The 20,827-nt window shown below is 37.5% G+C and overlaps 1 protein-coding gene across 3 annotated transcripts in view; it reads left to right on the top strand.

Annotated features, from left to right (window-relative positions):
- Nucleotides 1-17,477, top strand: part of si:ch211-105c13.3 (uncharacterized protein LOC325758 homolog) — a 58,858-nt gene extending 41,381 nt beyond the window's left edge. For all 3 annotated transcript variants that reach the window (XM_062028896.1, XM_062028895.1, XM_062028894.1), the window contains 2 exons: nt 16,977-17,098; nt 17,161-17,477. In XM_062028896.1, the coding sequence (XP_061884880.1) occupies nt 16,979-17,098; nt 17,161-17,316 (276 nt within the window). In that variant the 5' untranslated portion in view covers nt 16,977-16,978 and the 3' untranslated portion in view covers nt 17,317-17,477. The remainder of the gene's footprint in view (nt 1-16,976; nt 17,099-17,160) is intronic.
- The last annotated feature ends 3,350 nt before the right edge of the window (nt 17,478-20,827 follow it).

Raw genomic sequence — 20,827 nt, 5'->3', positions numbered from 1 at the left:
CTCTGGCTCAGTAATTAGGTTAATGCAAGCAAACTCCTAATTTGTGTGTGCATGTGTGTGTGTGTGGCCTGTGGACATTTAGGCCGCTTCCCAAACAAGCCAGAACTACGAGGATGAGCTCCTCATATACCCCCATAAACTGGTCTTTGGGTGTGTCCTAGTGTGCTCAGTGTGACTTCTGCGTCACACGCAGATTTATCAGCTTCTAGCAGTGTTGCTAAGCAACCGCGTCAACAACAGCAACAACTTGGTGGCTCCAGGCAGACGTTATTGGCCGTGCCGCCTGGTCTTACCCGGTCAGTCTTCTCTGGAAATTGGACCGCAAGGCAGGGATAGTAATCAGCTACAAAGTGGTAACCACGGCAGCTGCCTTCGAGAGGAACTTAAGCATGTTCTCTGCGTCCGTGGCATCGGTGAACATGAAGAACATTTCCAAACAGGCACAAGACATTAGAAACAAAGTTGAGAACTTGTTGAATGAGGTCCTGACGTTGAGCGACTCAAACATACACTACCGTTCAAAAGTTTGGGGTCACATTGAAATGTCCTTATTTTTGAAGGAAAAGCACTGTACTTTTCAATGAAGATAACTTTAAACTAGTCTTAACTTTAAAGAAATACACTCTATACATTGCTAATGTGGTAAATGACTATTCTAGCTGCAAATGTCTGGTTTTTGGTGCAATATCTACATAGGTGTATAGAGGCCCATTTCCAGCAACTATCACTCCAGTGTTCTAATGGTACAATGTGTTTGCTCATTGGCTCAGAAGGCTAATTGATGATTAGAAAACCCTTGTGCAATCATGTTAACACATCTGAAAACAGTTTAGCTCATTACAGAAGCTACAAAACTGACCTTCCTTTGAGCAGATTGAGTTTCTGGAGCATCACATTTGTGGGGTCAATTAAACGCTCAAAATGGTCAGAAAAAGAGAACTTTCATCTGAAACTCGACAGTCTATTCTTGTTCTTAGAAATGAAGGCTATTCCACAAAATTGTTTGGGTGACCCCAAACTTTTGAACGGTAGTGTAAGGTTGAAACAACTTGCTTTTTGATGAAGTTTAATCAATGTCGGGTTCTGACGTTGATTTGACCATTGAATTTTGGTCATTTCCCAACACAAATACAACATTGAAACAACATACTTTTTGACGACCTTTGTTCAATGTTAGATTTTGACACGGATTTGACCTTTGAAAGTTGGTCATTTCCCAACCAACGTGGCTTCAACGTTGGACATTAACGTCCTGATTTACAAAATCCAACTACCGTATTTTCCGGACCATAGGGTGCACCGGATTATAAGGCGCACTGCCGATGAATAGTCTATTTTTTTTAGATATTTTTTTATATACACTACCGTTCAAAAGTTTGGGATCACCCAAACAATTTTGTGGAATAGCCTTCATTTATAAGAACAAGAATAGACTGTCGAGTTTCAGATGGAAGTTCTCTTTTTCTGTCAATTTTGAGCGTTTAATTGACCCCACAAATGTGATGCTCCAGAAACTCAATCTGCTCAAAGGAAGGTCAGTTTTGTAGCTTCTGTAAGGAGCTAAACTGTTTTCAGATGTGTGAACATGATTGCACAAGGGTTTTCTAATCATCAATTAGCCTTCTGAGCCAATGAGCAAACACATTGTACCATTAGAACACTGGAGTGCTAGTTGCTGGAAATGGGCCTCTATACACCTATGTAGATATTGCGCCAAAAACCAGACATTTGCAGCTAGAATAGTCATTTACCACATTAGCAATGTATAGAGTGTATTTCTTTAAAGTTAAGACTAGTTCAAAGTTATCTTCATTGAAAAGTACAGTGCTTTTCCTTCAAAAATAAGGACATTTCAATGTGACCCCAAACTTTTGAACGGTAGTGTATTAGGCGCACCGAATTATAGGGCGCATTAAAGGAGTCTTTTTTTTTTTTTTTCTAAATTGAAAACACTTCCTTGTGGACTCCATAACATGTAATGGTGGTTCTTTGGATAGATTTTTGAGTGCCGTGTGTAATGTTCTATATTTTCAATGGAACATATAAAATGTTGGTGTAGTTTACTTGAGTCTAGAGATGTCCAATAATATCGGACTGCCGATATTATCGGCCGATAAATGCTTTAAAATGTGATATCGGAAATTATCGGTATCGGTTTCAAAAAGTAAAATGTATGACTTTTTAAAAGGCCGCTGTACGGAGTGGTACACGGACGTAGGGAGAAGTACAGAGCGCCAATAAACCTTAAAGGCATTGCCTTTGCGTGCCGGCCCAATCACATAATATCTACGGCTTTTCACACACACAAGTGATTTCAAGGCATACTTGGTCAACAGCCATACAGGTCACACTGAGGGTAGCCGTATAAACAACTTTAACACTGTTACAAATATGCGCCACACTGTGAACCCACACCAAACAAGAATGACAAACACATTTCGGGAGAACATCCGCACCGTAACACAACACAAACACAACAGAACAAATACCCAGAACCCTTTGCAGCACTAACTCTTCCGGGACGCGACAATATACACCCCCGCCCACCTCAACCTCCTCATGCTCTCTCAGGGAGAGCATGTCCCAAATTCCAAGCTGCTGTTTTGAGGCATGTTAAAAAAAATAATGCACTTTGTGACTTCAATAATAAATATGGCAGTGCCATGTTGGCATTTTTTTCCATAACTTGAGTTGATTTATTTTGGAAAACCTTGTTACATGCATCCAGCGGGGCATCACAAAAAAATTAGGCATAATAATGTGTTAATTCCACGATTGTGTATATCGATATTGGTTGATTCCGGAATCGGTAATTAAGAGATGGACAATATCGAAATATTGGGTATCGGCAAAAAAGCCATTATCGGACATCTCTACTTGAGACATATTATCATCATAGTGGCAATATACACGTATCTCTTATGTTTGACTGCCATTTACTGGTCACACTTATCATTACACCTATTACCAAATAAAACAACTTTGAGATGGGTAAGCTCAACCAAATGTATTCCTTACATTACACGCACCGGGTTATAAGGTGCACTGTCGAGTTTTGAGGAAAAAAAAAAAGATTTTAAGTGTGCCTTGTAGTCCTGAAAATACGATATTTTGCAACATAGTTTCAAAGTCAGTTTTAAATGTATAATCAATGTTGTATCAATGTCTTTTGGCTGCTGGGTCTATTCTTTTTTTTCCCACGATGTTCTAACGTGAGATTAAACTAGATGAGCTCTCCCCGTAGATACAGTATGTCTACCACTTCACAAAGGACAGCTTTATTTATTTAACCCTTGTGTGGTGTTCGGGTCTGTGGGACCCGTTTTCATTTTTTATTCAAAGAAAAATGATACAATTAATAAATTTTTCAAACTGAGACTCACTGACTTTGGCTCATTTTCTGTGAAGAACATATATCAGAATACATATTTAATGACCACACACCATACACCCCCCCCCCCCCCCCCCTACACATTTCTATTACATATAAGATGTCCGGGTCCACTGGACCAGGGGCTAATAGAAGTGTGGAAATTGATGTTCTGTGTACCACACACACACACACACACACACACACACACACACACACACACACACACACACACACACACACACACACACACACACACACACACACACACACACACACACACACACACACACACACACACACACACACACAGCAGGCTTAGACAGGAGGAGGACAGAGTGTAGGTACACAGAACATCAGAGGGTCAAATGTGCGAGAAAATGAGAGCAGACAGTTTTGACAAACAATGTTGCAACCTTGTGTGGGAACCGCAGGTTCAGAAACACAAAAGAAGAATCCCTGTGGGATGCAGAAACTGGCAGAGAAATTTTCCGTGCAACGTTCATATTGTTGTTACTCAGCGAGCGTTTGTGGGTCTGATGGACCCGTTGCATTTTGTGGCTTTTAATGCCTCACAATCAAACACTTTTATGTTAAAATACTGAACAGATGTTTACCTTATCCCAATAAACATCTGTTCAGTATTTTAACACAAAAGTGCAACGGGTCCATCAGACCCAAAAACGCTGGCTGAGTAACAACAATATGAACGTTACACAAGGGTAAGAAAAAGGGGCTTCGCTACACATCTTAAAATAAAGGCTGTCTGGAGCTGATTACTTGATTATGCTAATGTAACAGAGGCCCGCCTGTGTATGTTGGTAAACCTCAATCCCTGACGACCTTAGGAGCAATGTTGGCTTTCGAGTTGATGGCTTGGACTTTTAGCTTGGTAGTCAGCACCTGCGTTAGCGGCCCGGGCGGAAAAATAGGGAAAAACACAACGCAGCCGAAAGACAAGAGTACACAACTGCTACACTGCAGTGTAACTGCTCCTTGATTTTGTTATACAATAGTTCCTCGGCACTTGCAGTTCTCTGCCAAAAGTGTTTTCCTGCGCAAACACAACTTTTGTTCCATATCTACGTATTTTAGTGTTTTCTAAACAACCACTGGGATTCAATGGGTGCTAGGTAGAGAGAGAGGGCAGCATCAGATGGTGAGGGCGTCCATTTCCTTGCCTGTATTCTATTGTAATGCATGTTTTATATATCAATGTAGACCCGTATTGGGACTCTGTCCACCCAGATCAGACCTGGGCATTCTGCGGCCCGCGGGCCACATCCGGCCCTTTGTGCATCCCTGTCCGGCCCGCGTGAGGCCAATCATAAATTACAAAATACATTTTAAAAAGTATCTATGTCGAGTGTGCAATACAATGGTGCTGCTTTTGTTTTAAAAAGCGTTATTTGTATTACTTCCGTGTGGACGTATGCGCGTGCGTGATTGTGAGTGAATGTGAACAGCTGCAATCACAAATTACAAAATAAAGTTGAAAAAACATCTATGTCGTGCGTGCAATACAACTGTGCTGCTTTTATTTTGAAAAGTGTTATCTATGGGCGTATGTCCGGGTGTAACCTGTGAGTGAAGGTGCACAGCGACAAGTAATGCACGGTTTACACCCGAGACGCTAAAAAGAGAAAAGTTGATGACGAATGGCGTGTTTTCAACAAGACATGGACTGCCAAGCAACGTTCCCTCTAAGGTGCGCGCCTGCGCAATTACGCACTGCTCAAGCGTCCTCTGCGCACCAAACATATGCCGCGCACCAAATCAAATCCCATCTGAATTCTAAACAAAATAAACACATTTATTCTGTGTAATTTTGCAATGCAACTCTGAGTTACAGTGACAATAAGCGGCCCTAACGGTGTTCGTCAACACCGTTCAATTGAACACCTTTCAATTATTGTAACTTCTATCGAGATGCTTCGAGGACAGGAATTATATCGATCACTTTATTGAGCAAAACTGTTTATATTCGGCCATAACCACACCAAAAACATGAGTAAAACACTTCTATCTCGAAAAAGTAGTCATTTTCTGCCATACGAACCAGGCCAAAACCAACTTGTCATCTGTCACCAACAGCATACCACTAAACCACTGGTGCGTTTATGGCCACACAAAAAGTCGGACAACTCAAACACCACACAAAGTTACACTATGACTCCTCAGTCATACGTGTGCTTATTTTACTGTCATTTATTATTAATGTTAATTTATTTATATTAATCATGGAATGCTGTTACTAGAGAACGTTACAGTAATGCACACTTCATCCTATGCTTACATTTCATTGTGCAACATGAGAATGTTTAAGGGCAACTAAATGTGATCTCTGAAAGGGGTACAAATGATTTCCAAAGCAGTGCTTTTGGTATAAAGTTAAGTTAGGTTAAATGAAAGTATTATTATTATTGTTAATTATTATTATTATTATTATTATTATTATTATTATTATTATTATTTATCTTACGGTATATATCAAAAATAATATTGAGCAAAATGTAATTGAAATATTGTCGATGTGGCCCTCCAGCAGTGCTCGGGTTGCTCATGCGGCCCCCGGTAAAAATTAATTGCCCACCCCTGACCCAGATCCTTTAGTGCTGAAGCTGTCTGAAATGATGAGAAGTAACTGGAATTGAAGACGTTATTCCAGTCACAAAAAAGACTAAGTACAGACAACAGCAGAGTGAACCTACCCGTCTAAATACGGTACCTTGGGGGGGCTCGAAACTGAAAGTTAACTTGGCATGTGAGTGCCAAGCACGTACACATTTTTCTCCACTCCCGCATCTGGTACTTCATGACACCATTAAAACCGGAGAGAAAATTGTATGCGTCTGTGTGCATAGATAACAAACTGTGTGAGATCATTGTTTTTATTTTTCGAGCCAAAACGAAAGCCAAAGCCAGTATATTACTCTTATTAAATTATTCTATTCTGCGTAAAGTAGCAAACATGTTCCTCAAATGCCTGTAATAAGTTCATACATGTAAAGGCTACAGTGCGTAAATGATGCACTGTACAGTGCAATATATTTATCTGTACAGTAACCTATTTATTTATTTATATATGCACCTTATTGCTTTTTTATCCTGCACTACCATGAGCTTATGTAACGAAATTTCGTTCTTATCTGTACTGTAAAGTTCAAATTTGAATGACAATAAAAAGGAAGTCTAGTCTAGTCTAGTCTAGTCTAGTACTTTGGTCTGACACAAGGTAACATTTTTTGGATGCAGCTTTGCTGGGGGACTTGGCGGGGAAGGAGCAAGCCGACGTTCGATATAGACGATATAAATGATGTTTAATTATATTTCAAGCTGCATTGCAGAAACCCTGATTAAACACATACGCCTAATAATACTTTAAATACGTAGTTTTCCCACTCTGTTTTTGTGTTCTTGCCGCCGTCCTTGTCCTTTTGGTGCTTTGTGAGGCAGCATAACCCACCTCCCCAATTTGACTAGTTAATTTGTTTACACAAGCACATAATCACTTTGTTCTTACCGCCTGGCTTTGTCTTCTCTCAGTTATGTGAGGCAACAATCAGCTAAATAAACACACAACTCACAGTGTTGTATTACAGTCATTTCCTTTGTGTGTGTTTTTTTCCCTTTGTCTGCCGTGTGAGGCGTTGTGCGCTACTAGCGTATGATTGGTTGATTGAGCTTATGCTCTGCCTCGCAACAAGAGGTTATGCAAACATGTCTCAAGACCAGGACGAGAGTTGGGTACCGTTCACATTTGCACCGATACGGTATCAATTCCCGGTACCTAGGAACCGATACGGATACTCAACAGTACCAGTGTTTGGTACTTTTGCTTTCTGTTGATAAATATTAACTGTTTTTGATGATAAAATCTAATTTGTATTGCAACATATAAAAAAGATGACTGCTGTCCACTTGTTATATCTTGTTTTATTATCATCATATTATTATTTGCAAGCATGACAATATGTTGTTATTTCAGTTGCAAGTCCAAGACGTTAGATGGCAGTAGTGTATAGCTTATGGTGTGGTTTATTTGTCTTTTGTTGCGCCCTAAAGTGCTAATACTGTAAGTACATATTACATATTGTTATGATCGTGTCTGTTACTAAATTATATATATCCTTGCAGTTAGAGATGTCCGATAATGGCTTTTTTGCCGATATCCGATATTCCGATATTGTCCAACTCTTAATTACCGATTCCGATATCAACCGATACCGATATATACAGTCGTAGAATTAACACATTATTATGCCTAATTTTGTTGTGATGCCCCGCTGGATGCATTAAACAATGTAACAAGGTTTTCCAAAATAAATCAACTCAAGTTATGGAAAAAAATGCCAACATGGCACTGCCATATTTATTATTGAAGTCACAAAGTGCATTATTTTTTAAACATGCCTCAAAACAGCAGCTTGGAATTTGGGACATGCTCTCCCTGAGAGAGCATGAGGAGGTTGAGGTGGGCGGGGTTGGGGGGAGGGTTAGGGGTTAGCGGGGGGTGTATATTTTAGCGTCCCGGAAGAGTTAGTGCTGCAAGGGGTTCTGGGTATTTGTTCTGTTGTGTTTATGTTGTGTTACGGTGCGGATGTTCTCCCGAAATGTGTTTGGCATTCTTGTTTGGTGTGGGTTCACAGTGTGGCGCATATTTGTAACAGTGTTAAAGTTGTTTATACGTCCACCCTCAGTGGGACCTGTATGGCTGTTGACCAAGTATGGGTGGCATTCACTGGTGTGTGTGAAAAGCCGTAGGTATTATGTGATTGGACCGGCATGCAAAGGCAGTGCCTTTAAGGTTTATTGGCGCTCTGTACTTCTCCCTACGTCCGTGTACACAGCGGCATTTTAAAAAGTCATAAATTTTACTTTTTGAAGCCGATACCGATAATTTTGAAACCGATACCGATAATTTCCGATATTACATTTTAAAGCATTTTTATCGGACATCTCTACTTTTTGTGTTGGTAGCAGATTTATGCACCATTAGTAGGAAAGGTTGTTTGGATTAGGTCATAAAAGTAAAGGCTGTGCTGTGTACACTTCAAAGTACAATGTATGGTCATTGACTCAATTTACTCTCATTGTACACAAGATGGCGGCAAATTTGCAGCAATTATATTGTCAGATATTCACAATTAATTTGGAAAAACCCTCGCGGACCTTGTGACATAGTTTGGACACCCCTGACCTAGAGGTAGTTTGGATGAGTCCGCTCTCAATGCCGCTGGAGTGGAATCCGCAACTGGGCGTGGTGTCACACACAACCCAGGTTCTGCAAGATGGCACCGTTAGATTTGAAGTGAATCGGGATCGGTCGGTGCCAAAAAAGTACCGGATTCGGTACTCGTCCCTAGCCGGAACATAGAAATTGGGGCAGATGTATGTTGTTTTGTCTGCTAACGAGCTGCCATTTTAGTTGAGATAGTTTCTTAATCAATCACTCAGGGTATTGATCTTAGTCAGGGCTGCAACTGCTATCGATTATTTTAGGAATTGAGTAATCTATCAATTAGTTCAATTATAGCCTAAATACATATTTTAGGGAAAATACCTGAAATAACATTAAATAACTTTTAAAAAAAAACATGAAGATAGTGTCAGGGGAATATTTTTCTTCTTTTGGGAAAAATGGAACGCATTAGAAGTTTCTAGTTTTTGCCTTAGTTTTGCTCAGAGAAGATAAAAACATTGATGTCACCCTGTTTCTGATCTCTGCGCAAACACACCCGTATTATTATTTCTGTTTTAATGGTGTTCCAATGTACCAGGTGCGGAGCGTGAGAGTGGACAAGAACGTGTGTGTGCCGATCACATACACCAAGTTAACTTTCGGTTTCAATCAATATGTGGAGAGCGACCATTCTAGACAATGCTCCAGACTATAGACTCTCCAGCGATGGTATTGCTATTGTTTGTACTGTGCAGAATAAATCGTTTATCTTTAATTCTAGTCGTCTCTTTTTATTCAGACAGCCTTGAATAAAAGAATCTGGGAGGACTCTTTCCAGCAAAAGGGAGGGTCGCAGTAGTAGGGATCGGTACCTTTGAAACGATACAGACCCAATTCCTGCCACCTAGGAATCGGTACACCTTTTTTTTCTCTTCACATTTAGCAAAGAGCTGATTATGATACCTGTGCTGTCCAGTTGTTATATTAGTTCTGGAGATGTCCGATAATGGCTTTTTTGCCGATATCCGATATCCCGATATTGTCCAACTCTTAATTACCGATTCCGATATCAACCGATACCGATATATACAGTCGTAGAATTAACACATTATTATGCCTAATTTTGTTGTGATGACCCACTGGATGCATTAAACAATGTAACTTTACCATGAATTGATTAACGTGGAAAAGTTGAAAAACTTATTCGGGTGTTACTATTTAGTGGTCAATTGTACGGAATATGTACTGTACTGTGCAATCTACTAATACAAGTTTCAATCAATCAATCAAAAACAGGATTTTCCAAAATAAGACAACTTCAACTCAAGTTATGGAAACAAGTGCCAACATGGCACTGCCATATTTATTATTGAAGTCACAAAGTGCATTATTTTTTTTAACATGCCTCAAAACAGCTTGGAATTTGGGACATGCTCTCCCTGAGATAATCCTGATACCCATTACAACTATGGGAAATACTATACTTTGACTTTCACAAAGTGCATTATTTTTGCCTCAAAACAACAGCTACAAAAACAATGAAGGCACACAGCTTCAGTCCAGAGTATACCAGACTGTCTTTGTTTTACCGGATATGTACCGCTCCGTACAGCGGCGTTTTAAAAAGTCATTAATTTTACTTTTTGAAACCGATACCGTCAACTTCCGATATTACATTTTAAAGCATTCATCGGCCGATAATATCGGACATCTCTAATTAGTTCTGTAACATTGTTGAGTCTCATTTGCAAGTATTATACAGTAGACGTCGCATTCAGTTGCAATTCCAAGACGCTAGACCAGGGGTCGACAACCCAAAACGTTGAAAGAGCCATATTGGACCAAAAATAAAAAATAAAAATCTGTCTGTACCCGCAAAAAATTAAACGCCTTCTATAAGTGTTTTAATAAAGACAACACATGATGTAAGTGTCTATGTTAGCTATAATAGCCTACTATCAAAATGACTTTAAAAGCCTTATATAAGTGTTATAATGAAGGCAACACATGATGGAAGTGTCTAATGTCTATATTAGCTATATTAGCCTACTATCAAAACCTGACGCAAATCTTTGTTGACAGAAATGTTGTATTTAAATTTTTATTCTACTCATTTTTGCAACATAGGACATCATTAGTAAAATGGAGGCTTCTCACAGGATGAGATCATTTCTGGAAATTACTGGCTCAGAATGAATGTGTGTATCCAAGTTAAAGGAAACGGCAGGGTGTCTTCTTCTAACGGATTTAGTACAATATTTGCAAGTTGGGTAACGTTTGCTGTGGTCTGGAACAACATGGCACACAAACAAATATCAGAAATGCAGCCAATATTACATACAGATAATGTGTCATGAGACATGCAAATATAAATTAAATACACAGAGGACATAAGTGAAGGAAATTAAACGAGCTCAAATAAACCTACAAATGAGGCATAATAATGCGATAGGTACATACAGCTAGCCTAAATAGCATGTTAGCATCAAATAGCTTGCAGTCATGGATAGACCAAATATGCCTGTTAAGCACTCCAGCAATTCAATAAAATCAACAAAGCTCACCTTTGTGCATTCACGCACAGCATAAAACATTTGGTGGACAAAATGAGACAAAGGAGTGGCATAAAACACGTCTTTCTGTGGCGGAATCGGAGAAAGTTATACATGTAAATGAACTGCGATGAGTTTAAGGGTCGCTAAAATTAGTAGGACAAATTGGTGCTTGCCAAATACTCTCATCAGTGAAGCATGTATAACATAAAGAGTGGGATTTCTAACAATTAGGAAGGTTTGTGTCATGTTTGTTCTCCTACAGAAAATATATTAAAACAAAAAAGAAATTTTTTTCTTCATCTTTTTCCATTTTCACACATCTCTGAAGAGCCACGGGTTGCTGACCCCCGCGCTAGACGCTCTGTTGCCATAAGCATGAAGTAGTTTTTTTTTAAATTTGCAACTCTTTGACGCTTAATGTGCAAGTTTTTGTCTTTTGCTGAGTCCTACAAAGTGTTTTCATTAGCAAATTTGGAGGTGTTGAAATGGCCATGTAAAATCAGTAATGCTAATCTGTGGCATGTCAATAGGTGACCACGTGCAGTACAGTATACAAGTACGGTAAACAATACAGTACAATATACAGAGTACAGCAGAAGGCCGGTAGGCTGTAATCTGAGTACCAGTCCCCCCCACCACCACCACCCCGCCGCTAGCATCTTGGAGATCAGATGTCCTCCGTCAGAGATCACAGCTCACATTGTGCTTACCTCTTCGTCCTCCTCTTCCATGTCCACCCTGCTCTCTCTCTCTTTCTGACCTAAGCGAGCACGCAGGCCTCAATCCTGCACCTTGCATCCGGAATGCTGACATCAGCAGTTTGTATCACCTTTCCGACTTGAACACGTTGTCACATTAACTTTCTCTTTCGCTCCCGTACGTTGATATAAATCACCTGCGTCGCGGCAAATGCACTGCACAAACTGAAATCTAAGTAAGATTAAATATCTCAAATAAGGGTGATATTTGCTTATTTTCTGTCTGATAAGATCATTCTTCTCACTAAGCAGATTTTATGTTAGAGTGTTTTACTTGTTTTAAGGGTTTTGGTCCTAAATGATATCAGTAAGATATTACAGCTTGTTGCTGTGATTTTATCTCCTATATTGAGTAAAACATGCTTGAAACTAGAATATCAACTGTTGCAAAGCTGTGTCATCAACACTCACAAGTATAAAAGTAATACATTCTTATTTCAAGCATGAAAAAAAAATCATGACTTTGACACAATTGTGTCTCATATTAAAACAGATGACAGCCAAATGGACCTTGCTGTTTTTTTTTCAATGAAACAATAGAAAATACGTACTCATATAGTAGCACAGTTGTTATTAGTGAGAATATACTTATTTTAAGGTATTTTTGGGTTCATTGAGGTTAGCTAATTTCACTTGTTTTGGAAAGTCTTGACAAGCCAAATGTTCTTGTTCTATTGGCAGATAATTTTGCTTAGTTCAAATAAAATACCCCTCATTTTTGTATTTTTTTTCTTGTTTTTGAACACTGACTTTTTGCAGTGTAAATAATGAATTTCTTCGCATTTTTAGTGTCATTGTTAAGTATTATTATTAGGGATGTCCGATAATGGCTTTTTGCCGATATTCCGATATTGTCCAACTCTTTAATTACCGATACCGATATCAACCGATACCGATATATACAGTCGTGGAATTAACACATTATTATGCCTAATTTGGACAACCAGGTATGGTGAAGATAAGGTCCTTTTTTTAAAAATTAATAAAATAAAATAAGATAAATAAATTTAAAAAATGTTCTTGAATAAAAAAAGAAAGTAAAACAATATAAAAACAGTTACATAGAAACTAGTAATTAATGAAAATGAGTCAAATTAACTGTTAAAGGTTAGTAATATTAGTGGACCAGCACAATCATGTGTGCTTATGGACTGTATCCCTTGCAGACTTTATTGATATATATTGATTTATAACGTAGGAACCAGAATATTAATAACAGAAAGAAACAACCCTTTTGTGTGAATGAGTGTGAATGAGTGTAAATGGGGGATGGGTTTTTTTGGGGGTTGGTGCACTAATTGTAAGTGTATCTTGTGTTTTTTATGTTGATTTAATAAAAATAAATAAAATTTAAAAAACGATACCGATAATAAAAAAAACGATACCGATAATTTCCGATATTACATTTTAAACCATTTATCGGCCGATAATATCAGCAGGCCGATATTATCGGACATCTCTAATTATTATCACTATCGCTAAACATGTTACACACCGAGAGGGGTTAACTTAATTCAAAACAATGGAAGAAAAAATGCTCAGTAAAGTTTAAGAAGTGTAGATGGAAGCACGTTACAACAAAAATATTTTAACAGGAAGTTAGCAAATAGATAAGTAAGAGTTAGGGATAGGATAATTGAACAACAGTTGGTGTTTGTTTATGTTTACAAACTCAGGGACTAATTCCGCGGACACAGGAGGACCATGAGGGGCAAAAACCAAATAATTTAAATGAGTAATAAATGTTTGTTTTTGTTTACTCATGGCAGGTTTGTCAAACTCATTTTCATTGAGGGCCACATGGCAGTTATGGCTACCCTCAAATTGTCGCTAGTAACAGTGAATAATGTATGAATATATATAAGGATTCACCTCATATTATTACATAGTCGCCTATTTCAGGGGTCAGCAACCCAAAACGTTGAAAGAGCCATATTGGACCAAAAATAAAAAATAAAAATCTGTCTGGAGCCGCAAAGAATGAAAAGTCTTATATAAGTCTTATAATGAAGGCGACACATGATGTAAGTGTCTATATTAGCTATATTATTCGCATTTTTAGTGTCGCATCAGTGTGTGAATGTGTGTGTGTCAATGGGTGAATGTGGAAAATAGTGTCAAAGCGCTTTGAGTTCCTTAAAAAAAAGGTAGGAAAGCGCTATACAAGTACAACCCATTTACCATTTTACCATATTAGCCTACTATCAAAATGACTTTGTGTCGCAGTCTGAAGCAAATCTTCTTTGACAGAAATGTTGAAATTGTATATTTATTCTACACATTTTTACATTACAAACCATTAGTAAATCAGAGGCTACTTAGAAGGTGAGATAACTGCCAGTTTTTGACTGTAAAATCTACGGTTGTTGTTTTTAACGGTGTATTACTGTAGATGGAAAGACGGTACATTTGTTTTTACGGTAGAAAAACTGCACTGCAAAAAGTCAGTGTTCAAAAACAAGAAACAAAAATACAAAAATGAGGGGTATTTTATTTGAACTAAGCAACATTATCTGCCAATAGAACAAGAAAATTTGGCTTGTCAAGACTTTCCAAAACAAGTAAAATTAGCTAACCTCAATGAACCCAAAAATACCTTAAAATAAGTATATTCTCACTAACAACAAGTGCACTTTTCTTGGTAGAAAAAAAAAAAGAGACCTTTTTGCTCACTATGTTGAAAAATATTCTTAAATGAAGTAAATGCTAGTGCCATTATCTTGACATAATGATATGCGCTTGGCATTACATTTCTTGAAACCAACAAACTTATACTAAAAACTAATGTATTGTTCTTAATGGAAAGGCAACAAGGCAACCGCTTGTTACTCTCGGGGTCTCCTATCCGCTCAGGCAAATCATATTGTCTAAAAATGCATTTTTCCATCGATAACATGACATAATCGCGCCAAGTGCGTGCTCTTTCAGCCAATTAGTGCGCATATATACAGCCCAAAAAAATGTTTTGTCGTAATTTTGAAGAATTCATCTGAATGCGCATGAACTATTTCTGTTCAAAATTGTTAGAAATGTCACATCTTAAATGTTTAAATATTAACTGTCAGTTTACTGTACTGTGCCAACTGTACTACTATATGAGTACGTATGTTCTACTGTTTCATTGAAAATAAAACAGCAAAGTCCATTTGGCTGTCATCTGTTTTAATTATGAGACACATTTGTGTCAAAGTCATGATTTTTTATTTTATGCTTGAAATAAGAAATTATTACTTTAAAAAAAGTAGTTTTATAATTGTGAGTGTTGATGACACAACTTTGCAACAGTTGATATTCTAGCTTCAAACATGTTTTACTCAATATAGGTCAGGGGTGTCCAAAGTGCGGCCCGGGGGCCATTTGCGGCCCGCAGCTAATTGTTTACCGGCTCGCCACACATTCTGCAAAAATTGCAAAATTGATAATATTGCAAAAATTTTAAAAAACATTTTAAAAAAGTGGAATGAGGTGAAATCTAACAAGAAAAAGTTGCAATGTTGACACAAAGATGCCATGCAGGCTGTTTTTTTTCTTTTGTCTTTATTTTTCTTTTTTTTGCCATTGCTAAAAAAAAAAAAAAGACTAAAAGTCTATGTTATAATGAATTATTACTTAAAAAATATCACTTTAAAATGTTTTATGTGGAAAAAATATTGCATATATTGTGTGGTTGCCATATAAAAACATCAACGTTTTATTTGACAAAAGAGCATAAAACAAACAAAATAATAGTTCAAACGTAAAATCGACAGATATATCTGAAGTTGATCTCGTAATTTAAGTGTTAAAAGTAAAAAAAACTAATACAAATGTATCACTTTATGAGTGGGGGACCTTTTGGATCCCAAATATATTTAGTAGGATTTTATTTAACTTTTCACTGTGATTATTCAAAAATATTAAAGACTTAATGGTGTCCTGCATTATTGATATTTTAAGGCTCTAATTATTAAATACTGCATATTTCAGTTTTACTATAAAAAACAAAGTTGTCTTTGACAGAAAACCTTTTTTTTTTTTTTTTTTTACTTTACATCAACCTCAAGTTGATATAGAGATTTACTGTAAGCGTTAAATAAAAAAATAAAAAAATAATTTGACTTATTTTTAACAGTTTAATGACTGAGACCCTTTATAGTCCCCGGGAGCCCTAAAGGTTAAAAAAAAAATCCATATATTTTGTTTAGGTTTGAAAATGAAAAATATCAAAATGGCCCCCACATGCTTATATTTTTCTGTGTACGGCCCTCAGTGGAAACATTTTGGACACCCCCGATATAGGTCATAAAATCTCAGCAACAAGCTGTAATAGCTTACTGAGATCATTTAGGACCAATACCCTTAAAACAAGTAAAACACACTAACATAAAATCTGCTTAGTGAGAAGAATTATCTTATCAGACAGAAAATAAGCAAATATCACCCTTATTTGAGATATTTAATGTTACTTAGATTTCAGTTTTTGCAGTGTGGCAGCTAAGTTGCCCGAATAAAAAAAAGAACTTGTACTGTTTTTCTATGAACAATATAATGTTGTAAAAACCAATGTCAATTGAATAGTAAAATTCTGGCAACTAAGCTGCCAGCTTTTTCCGTAAACCCCCCCCCCCCAACTCTCCCCCAAAAAAACAAACAGTGGTACTGTTTTTCCATTTACCATAAAATGTTGTAAAAAATAATTTAAAAAAACACTATTTTACAGTAAAATTTTGTAAATGTAAAGTTTTTACTGTAAAATCGACAGTCTACTTAAAACATTTAATATAATTAATAAAGCAATTCATACATTATTGGCTGTTACAAGCTGATGTGGCCCTCAATGAAAACCAGTTCAACATCCCTGTTGTAGGTAGCTTTGAGACATCACTTTCAGTTTCAGTTCGTTTTGAACATGCATACAATACAAAACATCACATATTTCCACTTGTTTCATTACAGCACGTCCGAAAAGGAATAGGAAGAAGCAGAGCTTATTTAATCCTAACCCTTTTCATACCATAGCCGTTGTATCCCATTTTCTGTGTTTGTAACAGAACAGTGAATAAATAAATAAATAAACATACATAAATGATCATTATCGCATCATGAAGTAGGATTTTGTATTTATTCTTCAGACATGGAGTCCGCCATCCAGACGGTGGTGACCACCTTCGTGAAGTCGAGCAGAGGCAAGGAGAACCTGGATGGAAAGGCCTTCCAGAAGTTGGTGAAGAAGCAACTTGGCGGCGTCATGGAAGTAAGTGAAAGCCCCCGACTCGCCATTTTGCCCTCCCGCTGACATTCCTCCCCCTACGTCAGGACACGAACAGCTCGGCGGCCATCAAGGAGATGCAGCGCGGCCTGGACGAGAACAGCGACGGCAAGGTCAGCTTCCAGGAATACCTCACCCTGATTGGCTACGTGGCCAAGTCCATCAGCCAGGCCAAGAGTGAATCCAACGCGGTGGCTTCGTAGACGGCGTGACGTCTATGGGACCGGCATGCTTCTTTTTTTTTATGTTTCCTTTTGTAATTCTTTCAAAAATGCAGCTAACTCATCATGCTAGCATGTAGTCAATGTTCCCTCCATGCTGAAGGACTTCCTAGCAAAAACGCCAATAAAAGCTTCATACTGATTGACAACGTTGTGTGTCGTCTGTCATGTGTGTGTGTTCTTGTATTTCTACCCTTCTTGAGACATCAACAAGGAAAAGTACCAAGTTAGGACTGAAATCATGGTCCCAATACGGAAAAACCATTGCATCTAATAGAGAGCCAAATACTAGAGTCCGTGAACATTGCTCCAAAGTCAGGATTTTTTTTTTGATTTAATGTACATACAAAAGTAAACACTGACAGGTGCAAAGGCAGCAATATATGATAAAACAAGACGGCAGCTAAAGAAGGACATCCCCGAAAAAACCCTGATTTTACGACTTCCGGTGCTGACGTAAGACAACCCGCGTCCCGTATGTGACCGTAGGATGAACAAATACACTACAGTACTAAGACTATTGTGGCCATTAACAGTTAGCTTCTACACCTGGGTCGCCCTAAGTGCGGCACAGGGGCCATCTGTGGTCCGTGACTCGTTTGTCATCGGCCTTAAGCACATTACAAAAAACAACAAATAGAGATCTCATTTGCACCCCTGGTGGTGAAATCTATCAAAATGAGCGTGGTCCTAAAAAGGTGGGATTTTTTCAAATTGACTGTGTGTTGTTTTTAAAAGTGCTCCCCTTTTGGTTAACATATGAAATAACAAGTGTGTGTAAAAAATGTGAATGCTCCCCCTCTGGCCAACATATGAAATAACAAGTGTGTGTAAAAATTTTAAATGCTCCCCCACTGGCCAACATATGAAATAACAAGTGTTTGTACACATTTTAAATGCTCGCCCTCTGGCCAACATATGAAATAACAAGTGTGTGTACAATTTTTAAATGCTCCGCCTCTGGCCAACATATGTAATAGCAAGTGTGTGTGAGAAATTGAAATGCGCCCCATTCGGCCAAAATAAAAAATAAATAAATATGTAGATAGAGACATACTGTCATAACTTGAAGTAAATAATGAAGATTAAAAACCACTTACAAACCAAAAATTCTAAAATAAAAAAAAAATTAACTAAAAGCAGTCTTTTTCTCACCATGTGTTGACTTTTTTCTTATAAAAAAGGGAACATTTCTCATATTCTTTCTGTTTCTGTAATATTGCAATATATTCTCGTAAATGTATTACCTTTTTAGGTAAAATTATTACTTTTTAATACAAAATGTTGACATTTGTCATGTAAAATTTTGACTTTTATCACAACATTGCCAATTTTGTTGTTGTTCTTGTAAAATAGTGACATTTTTTGAGTAAAATTCCGATTATTATTATAATACTGCCAAAATGTTTAAGTTTTCTTTTAAAATTGTGACTTTTGTTGAGTAAAAAAAACGAAAACTGTTTTCATAAAGTTGCCAAAATTGGAAGCTTTTCTTGTAAAATTGCGACTCTTATTGAGTAAAATTCCAACTTTTATCATAATATTGCACAAATGTCCAGTTGTTATTGTAAAATTTTGACTTGCGGTGAGTAAAATGACGACTTTTATAATACTGAAAAATTTCTAAGTTTTTCTTGTAAAATTGTGACCTTTTTCTTTTGAAATTCCAACTGATTTTTCACAACAAGCTTTTTTATATACGATGGTATGTATATATTATTAATGTTGTAAATACAAATCTTTATACATCTAGAAAGGGTGGTGTGTGTGTGTGTGTGTGTGTGTGTGTGTGTGTGTGTGTGTGTGTGTGTGTGTGTGTGTGTGTGTGTGTGTGTGTGTGTGTGTGTGTGTGTGTGTGTGTGTGTGTGTGTGTGTGTGTGTGTGTCGTGCTTCCTGTGACGTGCAACAGTACTTTCCAGCTAAAATTAGCTTGGTGTGACGTCCCCGATGATCCAAGTCAGCAGCTCTTTGGTGCATCAAGCTTTGCAACCAGACCCTGGCACACAGGAGACGTACCATTGTGCTCCACGTGCAACACTATACTCACACACACACACACACACACACACACGCTTGTAAACATGCCGTGTTCAAACATTTCCATACATTTTAGCGTTTGTTTAAGTTAGTGTTGCTCAACTATTTTCTGTTACGCCCCCCCTATAAGAAGAAAACATTTTGCATGTAATTTGTCTCTGGAATTGTTATAAGTACACCTCTGCACAACTTTGTATCCTTATTATCATTAAAGAAAACAAAAAAGAAAAGCATAAAGATAAACTTTTTTAACATAGTTTTTTAGTTCAACAGAATAGATTTGGATGCATTGAATTCAGAGAAAAAAAAAATCCTTATTTAAACTTTTTTTTTGTTTTTTTTGACAGATTTGAACCATTTGATACTGAAAAATAAAATGTAATAACCCTCAAAAAATAATAATTGATTAGCAACATTATTCAGGGACACACTATATAAAAACACTAAATAACCTACAAACAAATTCATAAAACAATTTGTGCTGATTTGATTACATTTTTTTTAATCAAATCAAAGAAGTCAAGATAAGTTTGCGTAAAAATTACAAAATTCCAAACATAAACTTAGTTTTCCTGAAAAATTTTGTCTAATTTTGTTGTTGTACAACTTAAGGACTGTGCTGTTCTTTAAAAAACGTCATCAAATTCCTAAATATTTGACCCTAAAATATTTGACATTGGCACGTATTACCTAAAAATAATGTCTACAGGTAAAATTCCAGGACTGCAAAAAAAAAAGTATTCATATTTGAATCGCGATTCTTCTTCGTCCCGATTCTAAACTGATTCATAATTTTGAAAATTACTTTTGTCACCCCAGGAATCGAAATTGGATCGAATCGTTAGGTGCCCAAAAATTCATACTCCTATAAAATTCCCTCCAAAATAGGCAGAGAAGTGATTTCAGGCTTGTTTTTTAACGAGTTTCATCATATTTTGGAACACCCACTTTTTATCTCCAAAACGTTGGCAGGGCCTGCATCAGCCTGCTGACATCACCTGTAAAAGATTCGAAGAAATGTTTATATTGTTGCATTGTTCAACCCATCCTTATGTACTGTTCACTATGCTTTCTGTAACCAACACACGCATTACAAACATAGCAGCTAAAATCATCGGCCTACCCACACCCAACATTTCAGATTTAAACCACAGGTCCATCATTCGACTGGCAAACACGATAGTCCAGGATATCACTCACCCACTACACCAATACATCATTCCACTACCATCAGGGCGCAGGTACAGAACCATCAAATTCCGGAGGGCCCGCCTCGGGAAAAGCCTGATCCCTGCAGCTATAGCCGCCCTTAACAGCAGGCCCGCCCGACCTGTCTGACAAGCCTGTAAATGTGTTGGTCATGTATGATGTCTTTTTGTTATTTTTGTTATTGTTTAAATGTACGGCAGTGAAAAAGGGGCCGTGTTCCGATGCTACAGCCGCTTCCGAGAGATGC

The sequence above is a fragment of the Entelurus aequoreus genome, linkage group LG20, assembly GCF_033978785.1.
Source record: "Entelurus aequoreus isolate RoL-2023_Sb linkage group LG20, RoL_Eaeq_v1.1, whole genome shotgun sequence".
Lineage (NCBI taxonomy): Eukaryota > Metazoa > Chordata > Actinopteri > Syngnathiformes > Syngnathidae > Entelurus > Entelurus aequoreus.
The sequence above is the reverse complement of the archived record's forward strand: the minus strand, read 5'-3'. Positions and strand labels throughout refer to the sequence as shown.